Below are 16942 nucleotides of genomic sequence, written 5' to 3'. Positions count from 1 at the left end.
TTTACTAATATTTTCATTTCATTTAAACACAGCTTTGCCAGAGCATTGAATGGATCATCACTGGTCAGCAACAAATAAAATAGAGACATATTCTTGATATCTAGTTTGGTTTGGGCCTCAAATTTACTTCTGGTCCATCTGGTTAACTAAGTAAGGTCTGTGTTTGCATACTTTAGGCCTGTGTCTGTGTTGAGGTATTTAGGAAATTAAAAGAAGCTGAATGTTGAAGCCTTTAAAAGAAAGTTGAGGTCACAAAGACTCAATTATATATAAAGTTAAAGAGCAGAAATAAAACCTAACACAAGCCAGTTAATTTGAAAAGAAACCAATGCTTTTCAGATAACCTTGAAGAGAAACTGATTTGCATTTAACTGCAGATCCCTGCTGAAAGGGATGTGCGGCAGGTTTCAGACATTCAATTTATTTTTTTTTTTTAAAACTTGTTTAACTTGCTCACAACATCTGGTTAGCTCCTACTTTCTGTGTCTTTACCTGGTCAGCTCCCTTCTTTTTCTTCTTCTTCTTGCCCCAGCAACCAGAGCTCTCTCCATCGCGACCATTGGCGTCACAAAGCAGGCCATCCAGCTCTTCCAACCCCCCTTGCTGACCATGAGATGTCTCAGCAGCCAGTCGGTATGACAGGTTCCTCAGGATGCAAACACAGTTCTCCACAGTCTGCGAACAGAGCGAGATGGGAGAGATGAAGGCGGAAGAGAAGGTGGAGAGAAATAAGATGAGATCAATAAAGGGAGAGGTTTAAATTAAAAAAAAAGTTGAGATTGAAGATTTGTGTTTGATGCCATTTAATGAAACATCTCTGAAAACACCGAGCAAACTCAAATTCAAAGAACAGTAATAAAAACCACCCACTCGCTCACTTTTACACTATCAGCCTTCCACCCGCACTCAGGAGCCAGACAGATGGAGAGGGTGAAAGACAGGGAGGGGGACGGCAAGTGAGAGGGAGAGGAAAAGGAAAGAACAACAATAATCTCACAAGTAATATTCTTCTGCATATTGTTAGCTCTGACTTTGAAATGAGATTAGCAGAAACTCAGGTAAATGAGGAAAAATGACAAACCCAATATATTATATCACGCCCCATTAAACATGAAGTTTTGAGGCTCACCCAGTAGCCAGAGAACATGCGTGTACTCTTGAGTCTGAAGGAAAGCCGATTCTCTAATAGTGTATATTGTCTCTTCTTAAGTGTGTGTGTTCTGTTTTGTTTCTTTAACTGATTGTGTGCACTTGCATACGTGTGCGTCGCTGACAAAGGGGAGACATCAAGTCAACAGAGTGGAAATTAACAAAGACAAATCATCAATCTTCACTCAGTCTGACTGTTGGTTTAGACAAAAACAACTAAGGAGTGTAATTGAACACCCTCAAGAGATGCTGCAAACAAAACAATGTCTCACTCCAGTGAGCTGCAGTCATATTTGAAATTCTATTCTCACGTTATTATGGAGCGATGTAGGAGAAGTTACATTTTATTTACAATTTGCTGTGACATTTCGGATTTCGATCTATTATTTCACATTTCTTCCGTACCCTTTTGGTTCTAGGTGCACTGTGCAGGGAAATGAAGTTGCCAGGTAAACGGATTCTGTTATATGTCTTGTCAAAGCAGGAAGGTCAGAGGTCGGGGTCAGTTACAGATCAGCACCTCTACACCTGGGTGGGATTTACGGTTCTCTCAGGAACACAGAAGTTATGCACTCCAAACTGTGACAGGAAACTTTTGTAACACCAAAGCTAGAATTCATTGTTCATGTATTTATGACCTTTATGCGCTTTCCAGCCTAGAGTCTTAGAAGCTGGAATTCCACACATAACAGGCATCCAGTAAGCTTCCCTATGCAATGAGACACACTAAATGTAGGCTGTTAAATCTCAATATTATATATTAGCATTATATTGGCTGTGTACGTAGAATGATGGGCCTAGACTATTCAGTCTTGCACCATCAATTTCAATTAGTGTGTCTGCTAAGTTAATTGACTCCTGGCAGTGTGCTATTATATAGTGGGAAACCTGATTAAATGTCCTTAAAACTTAATTGCTTCTGTGCCTTGTGTAGAGCAGAATGGCAGTAATCTAGAGATTTTCTTTAGTGCTTAAGCTATGTCACATTATATACAGTATCTATAGTGGCCACTCCTCAGATCTAATGTTTCTCTGTCCACAATTATTGAACACGTCACGAGCAGAAGGCCATGTTGAAACAGTTCAAATAGAATCAACACCTATAGCTTTAACAAAGTGTTGCACAGAGGGCAAAGAAACAGAAAACCTATTGTACAGGCACAATATAAAACATTAAAAATGAATTTTTAATCATTCACAGGAGGTCAAAACCTCAAGAAATTTAGTATTCAGTGTTAATGTTTGATGTTAACTAAAGGTAAGGTGTTGGCTCTATCCTTGTCCAAATCAGCTTTCTTTAACTATTGTGCTGTACGTTGTAGTGATTTAAAGCTAAGTTATAAACACAAGCGCCTGCATTTCAGCAGTGCTGTTGTGACATGGATTATGTGATGGTATATTTATTACACCATCACATCACTGTGAATCCATAATTAAGATCAGTAAAGGCATATCTACCGAACCACAGAGTTTGTAGTTAAAAACAATAACAAGCACTGCTATTGTAATGCATCAGCTATATTACATTGTGCCTTAAGACTTAAGTTATGAGCTGTTATCAAGCTGCCTAAGATAGCTGACATCGTTCTTGGTCATAAGTTCCGGTCTTAAAGAAAAAGACTTACTCTTACAGTGTTGTCTGAACGGCACAGTTATTTACCCCGGCAACAGTGTTGCAACAGGGCAGGTTAGGAAAGACACTGCACCTTTATTAATTATTTTCATTTCATCCATTTTCATTCATATTATTCTAGTAAATGAGATTACATGCTGTAAACATGCTTTTTAAGGCAATTTGTTTAGAAGACACTGATCACCCATCAATACAAACACAATAACAGAGTCACCTCGAAGCAATACCTTAATCAACAATATGTTTTTTGTATATGTGAGTTCTTCAGTTACATGCATGGTCCTACTGTGCAGCATCGACCATAATTACATATTATTATCTTTTATATTTGATGAAATTCCTCATTATTAATGGTTTATAAAATGTAATTTTACAGTTTTGACTTCAACAGTCCCATACAACCATATCTATATCTGCTTATTCTCACGCCCCCTTTATAATTTACTGTATTTTCTGTGTTTGTCACCAAATATTTGCAGATGTTCAAAAAAGGTTTATTAAAGCACAAGGACATCGTGAGCAAACAGAGCGCATCGTGATTAAATTATTTATACGTTTAAAAATACATACTCTGAAGTTGTAAGTTGATTATGGGACTACAAATTCTACTCTTTGGAGAATAAATATGTAAATGAACGTGTAAGGTCACCAGCCTATTATCTGAAGCTCGAGAGAAATTTGGTCAATGTAGCAAGACAATAATCCAAAGCAGAGGTTTTTAAATGGCCTGGTTAAAGTTGAATCTTATTTAAATGCCTTAGCAGGAATTTTATCTCTACAGTCCATGCTTGAAAGAAGCTCTGTGTGATGTGTAATTTAAACAATTCTGCAAAGAAAAGTGAACCAAAATTCCTCTACAGCAAGGTCACCCACTGTAGGTACCAGACATGTTTGGTTGAAGCTGCTGCAGATTAAATAGGCACAGTCAGTTGTGTTTAATGGATAGATACTGTTTTAAAGGGGTTATATTTTCCCTAAGTAAATGTTTGTACTCATGTTGTCTTTTATAGAACTTTATTTTAAGATCTGAAATGTGTGAAAAATGCACAAATACAAAGGACATTTACAACTTTTGCTGCCAGCCACTTTAAAATTTACGAATATGACCCTGTTATGCTACTTGAACAGCTTACATCTCTGAACAGTGCCAGCTGTTGTGTCTTATGGGATCAATTTTACCAAAGTAGTCAAAATAAATAGATATATTTTTTAGTATTTCAATGGCAGGCCAAGACTGTTCCAACTCAACAAGCAGATAGGGAGGAAACCATAGTGTGCACAGAGCAGGTGAGAAAAAACAACAAAGGGAAAAGGCAGACAGTGTACCAAATGAGCACATGGCTAATGTGTACCGCTACTGTAACAGCGACCGCTTGGTGGTTTCTCTGCCAATCAGTCTTTGTTACTGTGGTGGCAGAAGTCCTCCTCTGGTGACTGCAGTTAAACAGTGGAGAAGGGCGGGCAGTTAAACAGTGATTAAGGATAGCTATTTAGAAAAGGCTGGGAGACAGGGAGACCTTGAGAAGTCAGCCATCCACAACACTGTTTATGTACAGTAGTATTGACTGGCCCACATGTACTGCCACATGAACACACATACATACACTGCACGCCAACATGAACATGGCCTCATACAGAAAAATGCAAAGTGAATCTAAACCTACACAACTTTGACTACAGGCAGAGCTTAACTGGCAGGTAGAAATGTTGCAATACTTTGAATCTGGGCATTTTAATTTGCCCTAAAGAGTTCATATTGATGAGCTGAACACTTGTTGAAAACTACAACTTTTCTTCCTTGTGGCTGCTGGCAGTGAAAAGAGGTGCAGTCATTTGTTTTGTTTCCTCCTGTGTGCTAAAAGGATTTCTGCAGTTTGTGTCTGTCTGTGATAAAAGGAGGATATGAGACACTTTGTAATTTAGCCTGAAAATGAACAATTTAAGTTACAAACACAAGCTAAGATTTTCAGAGTCGCACCTTGCTGTCGATCTCATTGCTGCCCAGAGAGGTCTGGATAACGTAGAGCAGAGCATCTGTCAGCCCATCACACTCCCTCATCCTTCGTCTCGCCTCCTCACCTGCTGAGCTTACGTTCCTGCAACACACATATGACAACAACTGGTTGGAGAGTGCGCTTTTCTCTGTATATGCTTATGCGTTTGCCAAATACACGGGGAAAGAAAGAGAGCTGATTGAGGAGGGAAGATGAGACAGGATGACAGATGAAAGAAAAAGAAAGCTGGTAATAAAAGCTGTGTAGAGGCAGAGGGAGAGAGAGAGAAACAGATACTGGGAAACCTGGCACTTCTCCCTAAACTAAACAATTGAAAACGGAGCATTAAAATTCTGGCTACATCTCAATCTATGCCCTGAAGGCTCACTTCAATTTAAAGCACTTGACTTGAGTCCAAAAAACAGGAAAGGGAAAAAAAAGCCACTTTAGTCAGACAGTTTGTGGCTGAACTTCACAGCCAACAATCACACCAACGCTGCTTTGATAATTTGACAATATTGTTCAGTATATTATTAGCAGCTTTGCCAATATGATGCACAGAAATAATGAATTGAATTTTGATTGAACTGGAAGTTCAGGTGGGCGTTGGGCTGGATTTGTTTGGGTTTCAACAAGGAACTGCCTGTGGTACAGAAACACTTTGTACGAGACAGTGACTCATTTGTCTGCGTTAATAAAATAGAAAATGAAACTGAGGTGAGCAGCATGAGCTAAAAATAATATTATACTTGCCTGAAATAATCACTTTGATGCTCAGTTCACACAAAAAACCCCCAGCATATCACGAAACATTGACACAATCTAGCAAATGTCCCACATTTTGGCACAGATTTAGAAAAGCAGGGAAACAACATGCAAAAACAACAACAACACAAAGACAGACACAAGAACATAATGAAAAAGAAACTCTGTTTTTAGGTGACTCATCATTAGCCACAGACCAAACTGCACAACAATTACATTGCAGTGAGTCACCGCAGTGCATGCAGATTAATTATGAAGTATAATTTATGTAAATTCAGTATAATAAACTTTACATTAATAACACATATTCCATATCATTTCAGGCCTTCAGCTATACACTAACAGAAAAAAGTTACCAATGCTGACAAATAGTGTTAGAGTCACAATCGGTTTAGCATGTGTGTAGCTGTCTGTCAGTGAGAACGTATGAGACAAACATCGATTTCTACTTCTATTTTTGTCTGTGAAGGTTCTCAGTCATCCAGGCCATAGTAGTCTAAAGAGCTTGGAAAGAAAAGCGTCTGGACTCTTCAGTTCTAAGAGCAACTGGTCCCAAATTTTGAGCCCCATGGGAGTGTCCCCAAGAGGGTCATGGACCCCCTATTGATCCTCTGTCTAATCACACGAGCCAAGGTGTGAAAAAGGTCACAATCAGCCAAGGTTTCGGGTGAACCCACTGTAAAACCTAGCCCCATCATATCACGTGATTTAGGCTACGTCCACACTAGCCTGGTTAGATTTGAAAACGATCTGAAAAGGCTCCGCGTCCACACTAGAGTTTTCAGTTGTTTTCACAGAGTTGCGCGTCCACATTGAAACGTCCGAAAATGCTTACGTTCCACTACTGCGCATGCGTGAAACGCAAGAAGACTCGACCTGCCTAATTTCTGTCTACTGCTTATTTACTTTCCGGCTCTTTCAAAAGTCGCGGCGAGTTTTTTAAATGGACTAACAATGAGGTGGAGTTGTTGCTGCAAGTAACACAAAAGTACAAAGTTGCAAAAGCTAGTGAGAGTTAAAGAATTTGAAGAAAAGCTATCTGGAGCATGTGCAGACTGATATTAATCTTTAATAGGGCTGTCAAAATTGAGAGCAAACAAAACAACTGCTGTATAATCAGGGCTGTACATAAGTGGTCCGCAAGTGCGCATGCGCTGTCAAAATAAACAACGCGCACCAGATAAGAAGTTGCAACGCGCGTTTGCGTACATAATATTTTCTGGAGGAGGACAGACATTTGTTTAGAACTCTTAAAGATGTCGAAGAAGCAAGCTCCTTTAAGCAATTACTTTGGTGTTCCTCCACCTCCGAAGAAATGTCGGAAGGAGCCGCAAAAGAAGCGCGTATTCTCGGAAAAGTGGTTGCAGGAGGTGAGCTGGCTTCAAACAAATGCCAGCTCACTTCCTGCAACCACTCCGCACCTGCGGACCACTTATGTGCACCCCTGTGTATAATGCTCTCTGCTATCTTAGTTTAATTGGTCACATGACATCATATGACTTACATGTGTCATCGTTTTAGAAAGTCGGCGTTTTCGCTGTCCACACTGCGACGCGAAAGCACCGTTTTCAAATGTATGCGTTTTCGAGGGCGTTTTGAAAACGCTGCGTTTTCCATGAGCGAAAACGCTGTCTCAGTGTGGACGGGAGGCTAAAACGGAGAGAAAACGATGTGCTTTTATACGAAAACGCATTAGTGTGGACGTAGCCTTACTGAGGTCAGAAGGCCCAGGATGTAAGTGGGGATCTCAAAACTGGATTATAGATGGCAGACAGTTGGTCGTTCACAGTGGACATAGATGTCTTCTTTCACTCCTCTTTCAAACCATCTTTCTTCTCTGTCCAAAATGTCATCATTGGCATCCTTGCAGGAGTGACCCTTGTCCTTAAGATGCAGATGAACAGCTGAGTCTTGTCCAGTGGAGGTGGCTCTTCTATGTTGTACTTCTCTATTTTTTTACTTAAGTACCTGATCAGGCTGCACTAGATAATGTCTGTTACTGGAGCATAATAGCTCCACATTAAGATGGCAACATCCTCACCCCACTTCATTCTGGCTTTCAGTTACAATGAAACCATTTGAATATTGGCTTCTGTGTTTCTTCACTATATGTATTTGCTGGTTGTTAGAAAGCAGCTCAGTTACATGATAAATCAACACATCTACATACATTCAAAGCCACCAAATCTATAGTAGTTTCACACTTGATATCTGTGTTTGGAAAATGAGTGGGACACATCAAACTAGTGCTTTTAAAACATTTACGGTTTGGTGTTCTCTTTACTATTGACTTTACTATTATTATGTGTTGACCTGCAGAGAAAAAGAGGTGTTTTATTCAAGAAAAGATCTGGCCAAACACATAAATTTAACAAGAGGATGTGCAACAACCCCTTGTAACCGCTGCTGTCAAGGTTTATGTTTAAACAGTTATATAGACATAGTCCAAAGATGATCAACATGGCAGGTGTCCCAGCAAAAAGCCTTGGCTGTTCAAAATAGAAAAGGAAATACGTTTTGCAAATGAAGATATATAGGCAAAGACCAGATCCACTAGAATGACTCACCCTGGACAAATAAAATAAAGACAAAGTTTTCTGGTCACAGTAAGAGCAGACACACAATTTAGTGCAGACTAAATTCAAAAATCAAATACTAAATTCAGCTTTTAAGGAGACCGTGCTCATTGCCACTGTGGAACATGATTTGGTCTTGATTCAATATCTCAGGGACCAGGCAGCTTGTTGTCATGGATTCAGTTATGAATTCTAGATCAAATATTTAAGTATTTTAAGATAATGCAAGGCCATCTGGAAGTCTAAGTTTCACTGAAATCTAATCTTCACAAAAGGAAAGCACACTTGTAAACAGACCCAGAAATGACTCTAAAAGAAAAGCTATGGAATATTTAAAGCACCTTTAATGCACCTTCACAGTTTTCCAGCCACAGCTTATCAACAAAAAGAAGAAGAATGTGCTATTAAGTAAAATGACCTGTATTTGTATAGTGCTTTACTAGTCCCTAAGGACCCCAAAGCATTTTACACGTTCAGTCATCCACCCATTCACACACACATTCACACACTGGTGATGGCAAGCTACATTGTAGCCACAGCCGCCCTGGGGCGCACTGACAGAGGCGAGGCTGCCAGACACTGGCGCCACCGGGCCCTCTGACCACCACCGGCAGGCAACGGGTAAAGTGTCTTGCCCAAGGACACAACGACCGAGACTGTCCGAGCCGGGGCTCGAATTGGCAACCTTACGATTACAAGACGAACTCCCAACTCTTGAGCCACTATCCCCCCAACTACCCAAAGAGTTAGATGCAGATTAGATAGGCAAAGCCAGAAACTACAACAACTGTCAAAAAACCTTTTGTGGAAGTCCTTCAAAGATTAAAGAGCGTGAACATACACTAGTGCAAGGTAACAGGTCACACATTTTCTGTAACTATATAGCACTTTATAGAGGATGTACTATGTGGGCTCAGACAACTGGTGAAGGAGCAAGACGACAAACAAACAAAACAAATATTAAAGAGTGGTGACACCAGTTTAAATATCATTCTTTTAAATCTGAAATGTCAGAAACGAAATGAGACAACACCTTGGTATAGTTTGAACTTCTTCAAGTTCATCTATCATAGTGCCATAATAAGGAGATCACTAGTCTAGGGGATGAGATCTTTCAAATATTGCACTGATGAGAAAAGGAGAAAAGAAAGGGAGAGACACAAGAACTCAATTAAAACTTCACGTTCACGGCTCCCTGCTTCCAAGAGAAGGTCAAGTCATTTTCACCCTCTTTGAATGCTAATGGGCAAACAAGCACACGATGGAAATGCCGCTTAACGGAAAACTATTCTCTGTCAAGTTGATATAAAACAACATAACAGTGAAAACACTTCACCTTGACTAATGTTTAAGCAGCAAAGACAGGCGGCAGGTGGGTGAGAAAGAGGGAGGGTGAATTATTTACTGCTTTAACACCGACTTTAGCCTTGAATATGTCGACTTCTACAGAGATTTGCATCATGTTCTTTTAAATGATCCCCCGTCATGAGTGGAAGAGAAGACACTTAGCAATGCAACATGAATCTTTTATTGAGAGCTTTTATAATATTAGGTTTTTAGCCTGTATACATATATAATACGAAGGTAGACGCTTAAGCAAGCAATGATATGTGATCACTCACAGGCACGGCCCTCTTTCTCTAGTCTAAACTTTCTCTCCTGACAACTGTCTCACAGACAGAAGCTTAACTAAAGTTTGCCTTTCCTCCTTGAGACACGTTTTCATAAGCCCATCACACTCCCTCATCCTTCAGCCAGTCAGCATCTAATGATGGACTCACAACTATACAATATTTTGGCTTTGCAATTATAAACGACACATTTTCTGATTGGTATTGCTTGTTTTTCATGATGTTCAAGAGGTCGTCAGGAAGGGACCGCTAACTAGCGATTTCCAGGAAAATAAAGCAAATGTTACTCTTCACATTTCACAGTTTCTTCTGGCTACACTGCCAACATCATATTTACCTTGCCATGTTTACAGCTGTGCACAGCTGAGTGAAAAAGAAGCTCTTAAAGGCTAGACCATAAAAAATAAGTTTTCCACATTTTTGTAATTTATGAAATACTAAGATGATCAGACCAGACTGTCATTTTTAGAAGTATACGGTTATGTCCTATATACTTTGCTTAATAGCTTTTGTATGTCTGCTATTTATAGGCCTTTGCACATGGATGGGTTCAAGTATGTGTGTGTGTGTGTGTGTAGTTTGTGTGTAACTCTCTGCATTTGTGTTAATGGCTCATGTGCACATGTGCCTGTTAATCTAGTGGTAATGAAGCATGACGTATTGCACCATTCTGCAACACACCTATTCTTAGATATAATTTAGTGAGAAAACAGTGAGGTCAGAATTTCTTCAGCAGAAAAAAAACCATTTTATTAAATAATATTTTGATAGATTAGATTTAAACCAACTTGTTTGTTTTAACCAGTTTCCTAGGGACGCTGGTAACATAATATATGCACATGTGCATCACAAACGGTAAAACCTTTGCCTGACTGCATGGGCTTCAGAAAACACTAAAGTGAAAGAAAAGGTTTTCTATTACGTGTGTGTGTGTGTGTGTGTGTGTGTGTGTGTGTGTGTCTGCTTAAATTTAACCAGTAATCTCTACTATTTAGTGAGTCCATTACAGGTTTACAGTTCATCCTATCTGATGTCACTCCTCATTAATTTAGCCTAACTCATTAGCCTGCATCATTAAATAATTACCTACTGAGCAAAAAGACACAGAACTTGATTAAGCATCCCATTCAAAATGTTAGCCGCAGTGAAGTAACAGCGTAGTTCGTTTAGTGGCAGTGCCAAACAAGCACGACATTTGACTACTGCAGCTTAAAATATTTGTAAAAACTCATTGTTTGCTGGTTCTAGTTACGGCAACATTTCCATTAAATGGTAAAGTTCAGTCAGTTCTCTCTTCCTTCCAGTAAACAGTTTTTGTGGGGAGAATCACGCAGAGAAGTTTTGACATATTATTATGATTTCTGGGAATCAAATTTAGAAAAACAAGAAAAAAAGATTGAATGTCAAAATAGTAAAAGCAGAGAAAGGCATGCATATATTTTTATTTTTTATCAAATTTCAACAAAAAAAAGGGAATGAATAAACTGAAAGAGAAAACAATGAATTACGTTCATGACAGTTAATTAAAGGGGATCAAATTGAAGATGTACCAAGCACACCTAATTAACCGTAGATCCCAGATCCCAGAAATCCTTCAAAATCCAAAGAAAACTGTGGCGTGAGTGTGGTCTCTGGCCGGTTGCAGAGGAGGGGTGACGCAGCAAGCTCCCGGGGCAGCGCAGGGGCAGAGTGAACAGGTGGCTGAGATGTGAATGTGATTGTGACTCTTTATATGTTCACAGTGACAGTCAGAGTGAAGGAGAGCGGCCGTGACAGCGGAGCGCAAGTGTCTGTGTCCCATTGTAAAACCACAGTAAAACCGAATGTCAAAATAAAGAAGTGCTGTCACCACGTCCGTGTCTTGTACGTGTGTAAAGGGTCCAATTTCACAAAAACATTTAGGGTATTAGAGCAAAAGACTCGAATTAAATGTTTCTATTACAACTCAACAAGAAGTATACAAGAAATTCATAAACTGTTAAGTTTCTGGTTTCTGCTGTTGGTGTCTAATAAAGGCATAAAAATACAACACATATTTCCACAGCCAACTGGGTAAAACAACTTACAGTTAACTTATGCACACTGTTTACTGGTCATCATGCAGTTTTTTAACACCCTGTCACACAGCTTTATCTTTAAACCACTAGGCAGTTGATTTTCTACAAAATTAAAATACAGGATTTGAATATAATATTGCTCTAGTTTGTCAGCGTATGCATATAGCCACCATTAAACGTGTTGATTAGCTTATATACAACGCTAAACAATTCATTATTATTTTCTGAAAAAAGTAGCATCCATGTGTACGTGAGAAAAATTTCACTAACAAGCTTCCTGCTGTCTGCAGACGCTGGTTTGACAACTATTAAAATATTGCTAGTTGGACATGTTTTCCACCAATTGCACTGTTTTAAAAACACAAGGACACTTATACATTTTTCATTTGACATTGATTTTCTACTCCAGGGTGCAACAGCGTACCTCCGCAAACAATCTGATAGTCACTGATCTTAACACAAATCCCTTTTATTTTCTTTTATTTTCTTTTTCTAGTTGTTATAAAATTGGTGCAACAATCATGGGATTTACATGGACACGAGTGAATCCGAAGACAGATGGTCTTCTAATGTTGCTCAAGGAACAAATGACTACTGAGTGACTTTGTCTGAAACAGCTGGTGTGTGGTGGCTCTGCATAAATGTCTGGCCATGTGTGTATGTGTGTCATTGAGGGCACAGGCAGCAGAGGGTTCATCACCAGATGGAACACATGCAAACAAACCTATTAATACCCATGAAATAAATATGGAAACAAACTCTTTCGTGACCACGCATTTAATTCTCGATCAACCAAAAATCAGTCCTTTCCTCTACGCACATCTGTGGGTGTCTGAATGGAAACGAGCTGAAAGCATTCATGAATAGAACAAAAACATGCAAACGCATACAAATGGTGTGTGTAAGGCACCAGGTCGTTGTTTTCTTTTCTTGCTTGGCTACAAACCAGCAACCTGCAGGGAGTAAAACAGCCTCTGAACGGAGGAGAAGACCTTGTGTCTGGCTTGATAACACCGTAACAAGATGGAAAACAGTGCTGGGCTGTGAAGGATTTGCCATAGTGGACAGTCTGATTGATTACAACATGCATACTTTTTCACACACTGATTGCCAAAAATAATAATTGCAAAAAGAGCTTTAAAATAGTGTGTAAAATTCTGGTGTAGGCGACCAAGAATCCTCTCAGCTAGTCTGATTGCACACGCGGCGTCATGCATGGAGCCAAAAACAAATATGCAGAAATGCACACATTCATGCACACCTTTTTCTTTATAGTGGAAACAAATTAGCATTTACATACACATACACACTTGAGCATACACTGTACATGCAAGACCAATAAGTACACATAGAAATATGGACTCTCATGCGCCTACACAGCCACACAAACACACACATCAAGGAGATAATAAGAGGGGTGAGAGGTCTGAAATTGAGCTGCAGGTACACTGAGACCTGAACACTGTGGTCTTATGTCACTTTAACCCTCTGAAAAGATGGTGAGATAGAAAGCTGCCCTGGAGAGAAGCAGAGACACCTTCACTGCTATGTGTTAGTGTCTCTCTCTTATTCTCCATGTCTAAATTCTCTCAGTTCGAATTTTTCCAACTTTTTCCTTTTCTGCCCTCTCGTACTCCCTCTCCTTTAGCACCTTTTACAATTTGATCTGTAACTTTACAATGTGGAACAGCACAGTGACAGCATCATTTGTCTTCTTCCCCCGCATCTTTAGGTACCTACACACACATGCGCTCAAGTTCTATAAATGGTTTAGTGAGTTAGTGAGGAAAAATTGCTGAAAATCTACGTCATGTCATCAATGAAAGCTGACAACTTTTTCTCAAAGTTTTAAGGAAGTCTATCTCTATTGTGGCAAACAAACAGCTAAAAGAACAAACCAAGAACCAGAAAGGATCTGGGTCTTGTGTTGGACAAATCCAAAAACCCACACAAACAAATTTCTCTGTAGAACCAAGTTCCTACAATTAACTATAGGAGCAAACATAGAAAGATGTTGAAGATGAAAACGTGTTTGTCTGTGTTTTGGATGAGCTAATGTTTTAGATGCACCACTGTTTTCACTCAGACATTCCTAAAAGTGGCTAAATAGTCAACCGTAGGTGAATAGCGTGCTTAGCATGAAATGAAAACTCCTCAGCTCATTTGGCCTTAAAAGAAGCATTTAAAAAACTCAATTAATACGTCTAATTTAAGTATTGCTCCCAGGATACATAGCCCATTTAGGATATAAAACTAGTCTGTGGTGCACTGTATAACTGCAAATGATACCCAAATTGACAAATATTACACAGAAGAATAACTTCATGATCACACTTAGGTACCATATAGTCTTTACCGATACAAGTACAGCTATACACACCCATATTATTTAGGTTTCCTATTAAATATATTATATATTTGTTTTTTGTATTGCAGCTGTAAGAACCTAATCGGTGGATAAAAAAGATGGATATGCATACTAGTTAATATTAACATTAATGACATTTAGCCATGCAACATCACCTCTCTGGTGGTGAAAGTGGGCCGAGCTAGTGCTTGAGGTTGAGAGATAAGGGTTAGATAAAGCTGGGGTCAACTCAATGGATAATTTGTATTCCGGAGAGCAGCCTGGCTCTTTTCCAGTCTGGAGTTGCTCCACTGTCCCCAGCGAGGAAATGGAGCAATGGTACAGAAAGTTGGAGGGTGTGTTAACAGAACACACTGAGGATTTCTGTTACTGGACATTTGTGCAATTCACAGTTTGTCCATACGGAATACCATGAATATAGATGAGGTTGTTTGTAAGTGCACTTGGCTAGGCCACCCTACATCATTTTGCAATCATGTACATATGTCATAGACACGAGTGAACAAAGGAGCTGAGCTATCAAATGATGACCATAAATGATCAGGCCTGGCATACCTATACATTTAGTGAGGCTGTACTGGAAGTGTCTGGCCCCCACTTCTTGTGCGGGATCATCAATTTGTACCTCAGTCAGAACTTCAACAGCAATCGACAACCCTGTCACCTCACAGCAAGAAAGTCCTTTTTTCTTGTGGTCTCTGGGCCCTGTGCCTGCTTTCTTCCACAGTCCAGATACTTGCATGTTAGGTTAAACGGTGATTCTAAATTGGCAATAGCTGTGAATGTATAGAAGGTAAAGTATTTAACTGTATGACTATATGGGAAAAAAAATAAAGTGGCTTGAAGTGTTGAGAGTCTAAACTGGTAAGTGAGACTAGAAAGCCATTCCAGTCCATTCCAAAGGAGGAGGGGACCTTGAGTGTGAATGGTTCCACACTTCCTTTACTGAGGTTGGTGTGTAAAGCTGTGGCAATGAGGTGGTTGGAGGATCTTTTCGAGCTTGGTTACCTAGTGCATTTTTAAATACATTCAATAGCTGCAATAGTGGAAGATAACCATTTGAAATAGCTTAAGAATCTTCAAAGCTGGTGGGGTGAGGGTTTAATCCACTGGTGGTTCATTGAGCACATAGCTCAAAGAGAGCTGGCCAAGTGGAGACTTTTTTTCAAACATCTCAGGCCTCTGTGAGGTTGGTGTGAGAGTATGTGCACAGATCAACAAATATGATCAGAAACAAATGACAAACTTTCTGTGCTAGCAGCATGCAAGTGATCAAATAGTTACACATCAAAAGTTGAAAGATCAGACCAGTATTGACTTTTTTCTTTAACACGTATTCAATATGAATACATATGTGGTCCAAAATAACAAATCTTCTACAGCATTTTACAGCGTTTTACTGTACTACTTACTACGATTACCTGCAGCTCTTTTTCATCATCAGCCTGACTTTTTACTCTTTCATGCAGAATTATTATTATATACAGAATTATGTGATCAAAAAATATTCACTATCATGTCTGCATGCCAGGCTCTTAACAGATGTTTGGATCAAATAGATCAGCGAGGAGAAAATTTCATGTGAGTTAACTTAATGCTTAACTCACCATATTAAATTAAGACTACAGTAACTGCTCTCACACAAGTAGAGCACAAAGTAGAGCATAAAGTGTAGGCTTTACTAACACGAGGATGGGTGGTAACGAGTACACACTGAAATAGAATAGAAACCTATTTTCTCATACTGAGATGCACATAAACACAGTAATCATGAAAGCTGTAAGTTGTCCTCCGTGATTTCAAACTGTACAAAGAAACAATTTAGAGCCACAATGCACCAATAAGAAAGTCAACACACAAAGGATCCCAGCAAGTGGAGGAGTTGTTTCTATGGTGACCAACACAAATTGGTGCAAATGTGCTTCAGTGAATGAACGTGAAAGGGAGCAACAAAAAAGAACAAAATATGCATATACTGTTTGAAGTTGTGCCTATGATCGCACAGTGGTGAAGATTAAGAAACTTTGATTTTTCTGCAAAAATATTTTCCATTTATTTGACATTTGTCAGTAGATGTATAAACACACACACACACACACACACCTTGAGGTGACTGTTGTGAACTGGTGCAATACAAACAAAACTGAACAGAACTGAATAAAAGTGGTGTGTTACATATAATTCTTCATAAATTATAATGTGACATATAAAAGAAAAAGAAAATAACACCTGAGACAAGATTTTAAGTGCTTGTTGCTTACCTGAGACAGCCTGTAGCATTGCGCAGCACCTGGGATGTATGAATGTGGAGCTTGCGGTCATCATGGTGATTTGGGGAGGAGTCCCAGTTAGAGTGGGGTATGATGACACTATTGGTCAGAACGGCCAAGGCATCCTGGATGATTGGCATCTTCAGTGCATCACATGATGACAGGTTCCAAAGCACACCTGCATATCAATGTGTTCAGAAAATAAGAAACGTTAAGTTAAGTTACTCTGTAAGTAACTTTTTCAAAGTAGCTACTATAAATATTATATCCTTAGTTTCTGTCTGCACATTTCTGCATGTAACTGATCGGGTCAGTTACTGGCTCACCAATCTCCTCAGCGTTTACATTTGTTCTTTCTCAGTGCTTCTCTTTTCCTTCTCCATTTTCCTCTCATTCTAATTGGCTGAGGCATGAGGGTGCCTACCGCGAGTCTCCTTAAGTCTTGGGTTTTAGTCCAGTTAAAGGGGAACTGTTCTCTGAACTTTAGACATTAGAGGTG

At 39.4% G+C, this 16942-nt stretch overlaps 1 protein-coding gene across 4 annotated transcripts in view; it reads right to left on the bottom strand.

Annotated features, from left to right (window-relative positions):
- Positions 1-16942, bottom strand: part of ctnnd2a (catenin (cadherin-associated protein), delta 2a) — a 253658-nt gene that overhangs the window by 45913 nt on the left and 190803 nt on the right. For all 4 annotated transcript variants that reach the window (XM_087846074.1, XM_087846077.1, XM_087846075.1 and 1 more), the window contains 3 exons: positions 16435-16621; positions 4761-4878; positions 493-675 (listed from right to left, as the gene is read on the bottom strand). In XM_087846074.1, coding sequence (XP_087702200.1) covers positions 493-675; positions 4761-4878; positions 16435-16621 — 488 coding nt within the window. The remainder of the gene's footprint in view (positions 1-492; positions 676-4760; positions 4879-16434; positions 16622-16942) is intronic.

Source organism: Neolamprologus brichardi, chromosome 9 (genome assembly GCF_056152115.1).
Source record: "Neolamprologus brichardi isolate AB-2024 chromosome 9, ASM5615211v1, whole genome shotgun sequence".
Classification (NCBI taxonomy): domain Eukaryota; kingdom Metazoa; phylum Chordata; class Actinopteri; order Cichliformes; family Cichlidae; genus Neolamprologus; species Neolamprologus brichardi.
This window is presented reverse-complemented; position numbering and strand designations above follow the sequence as displayed.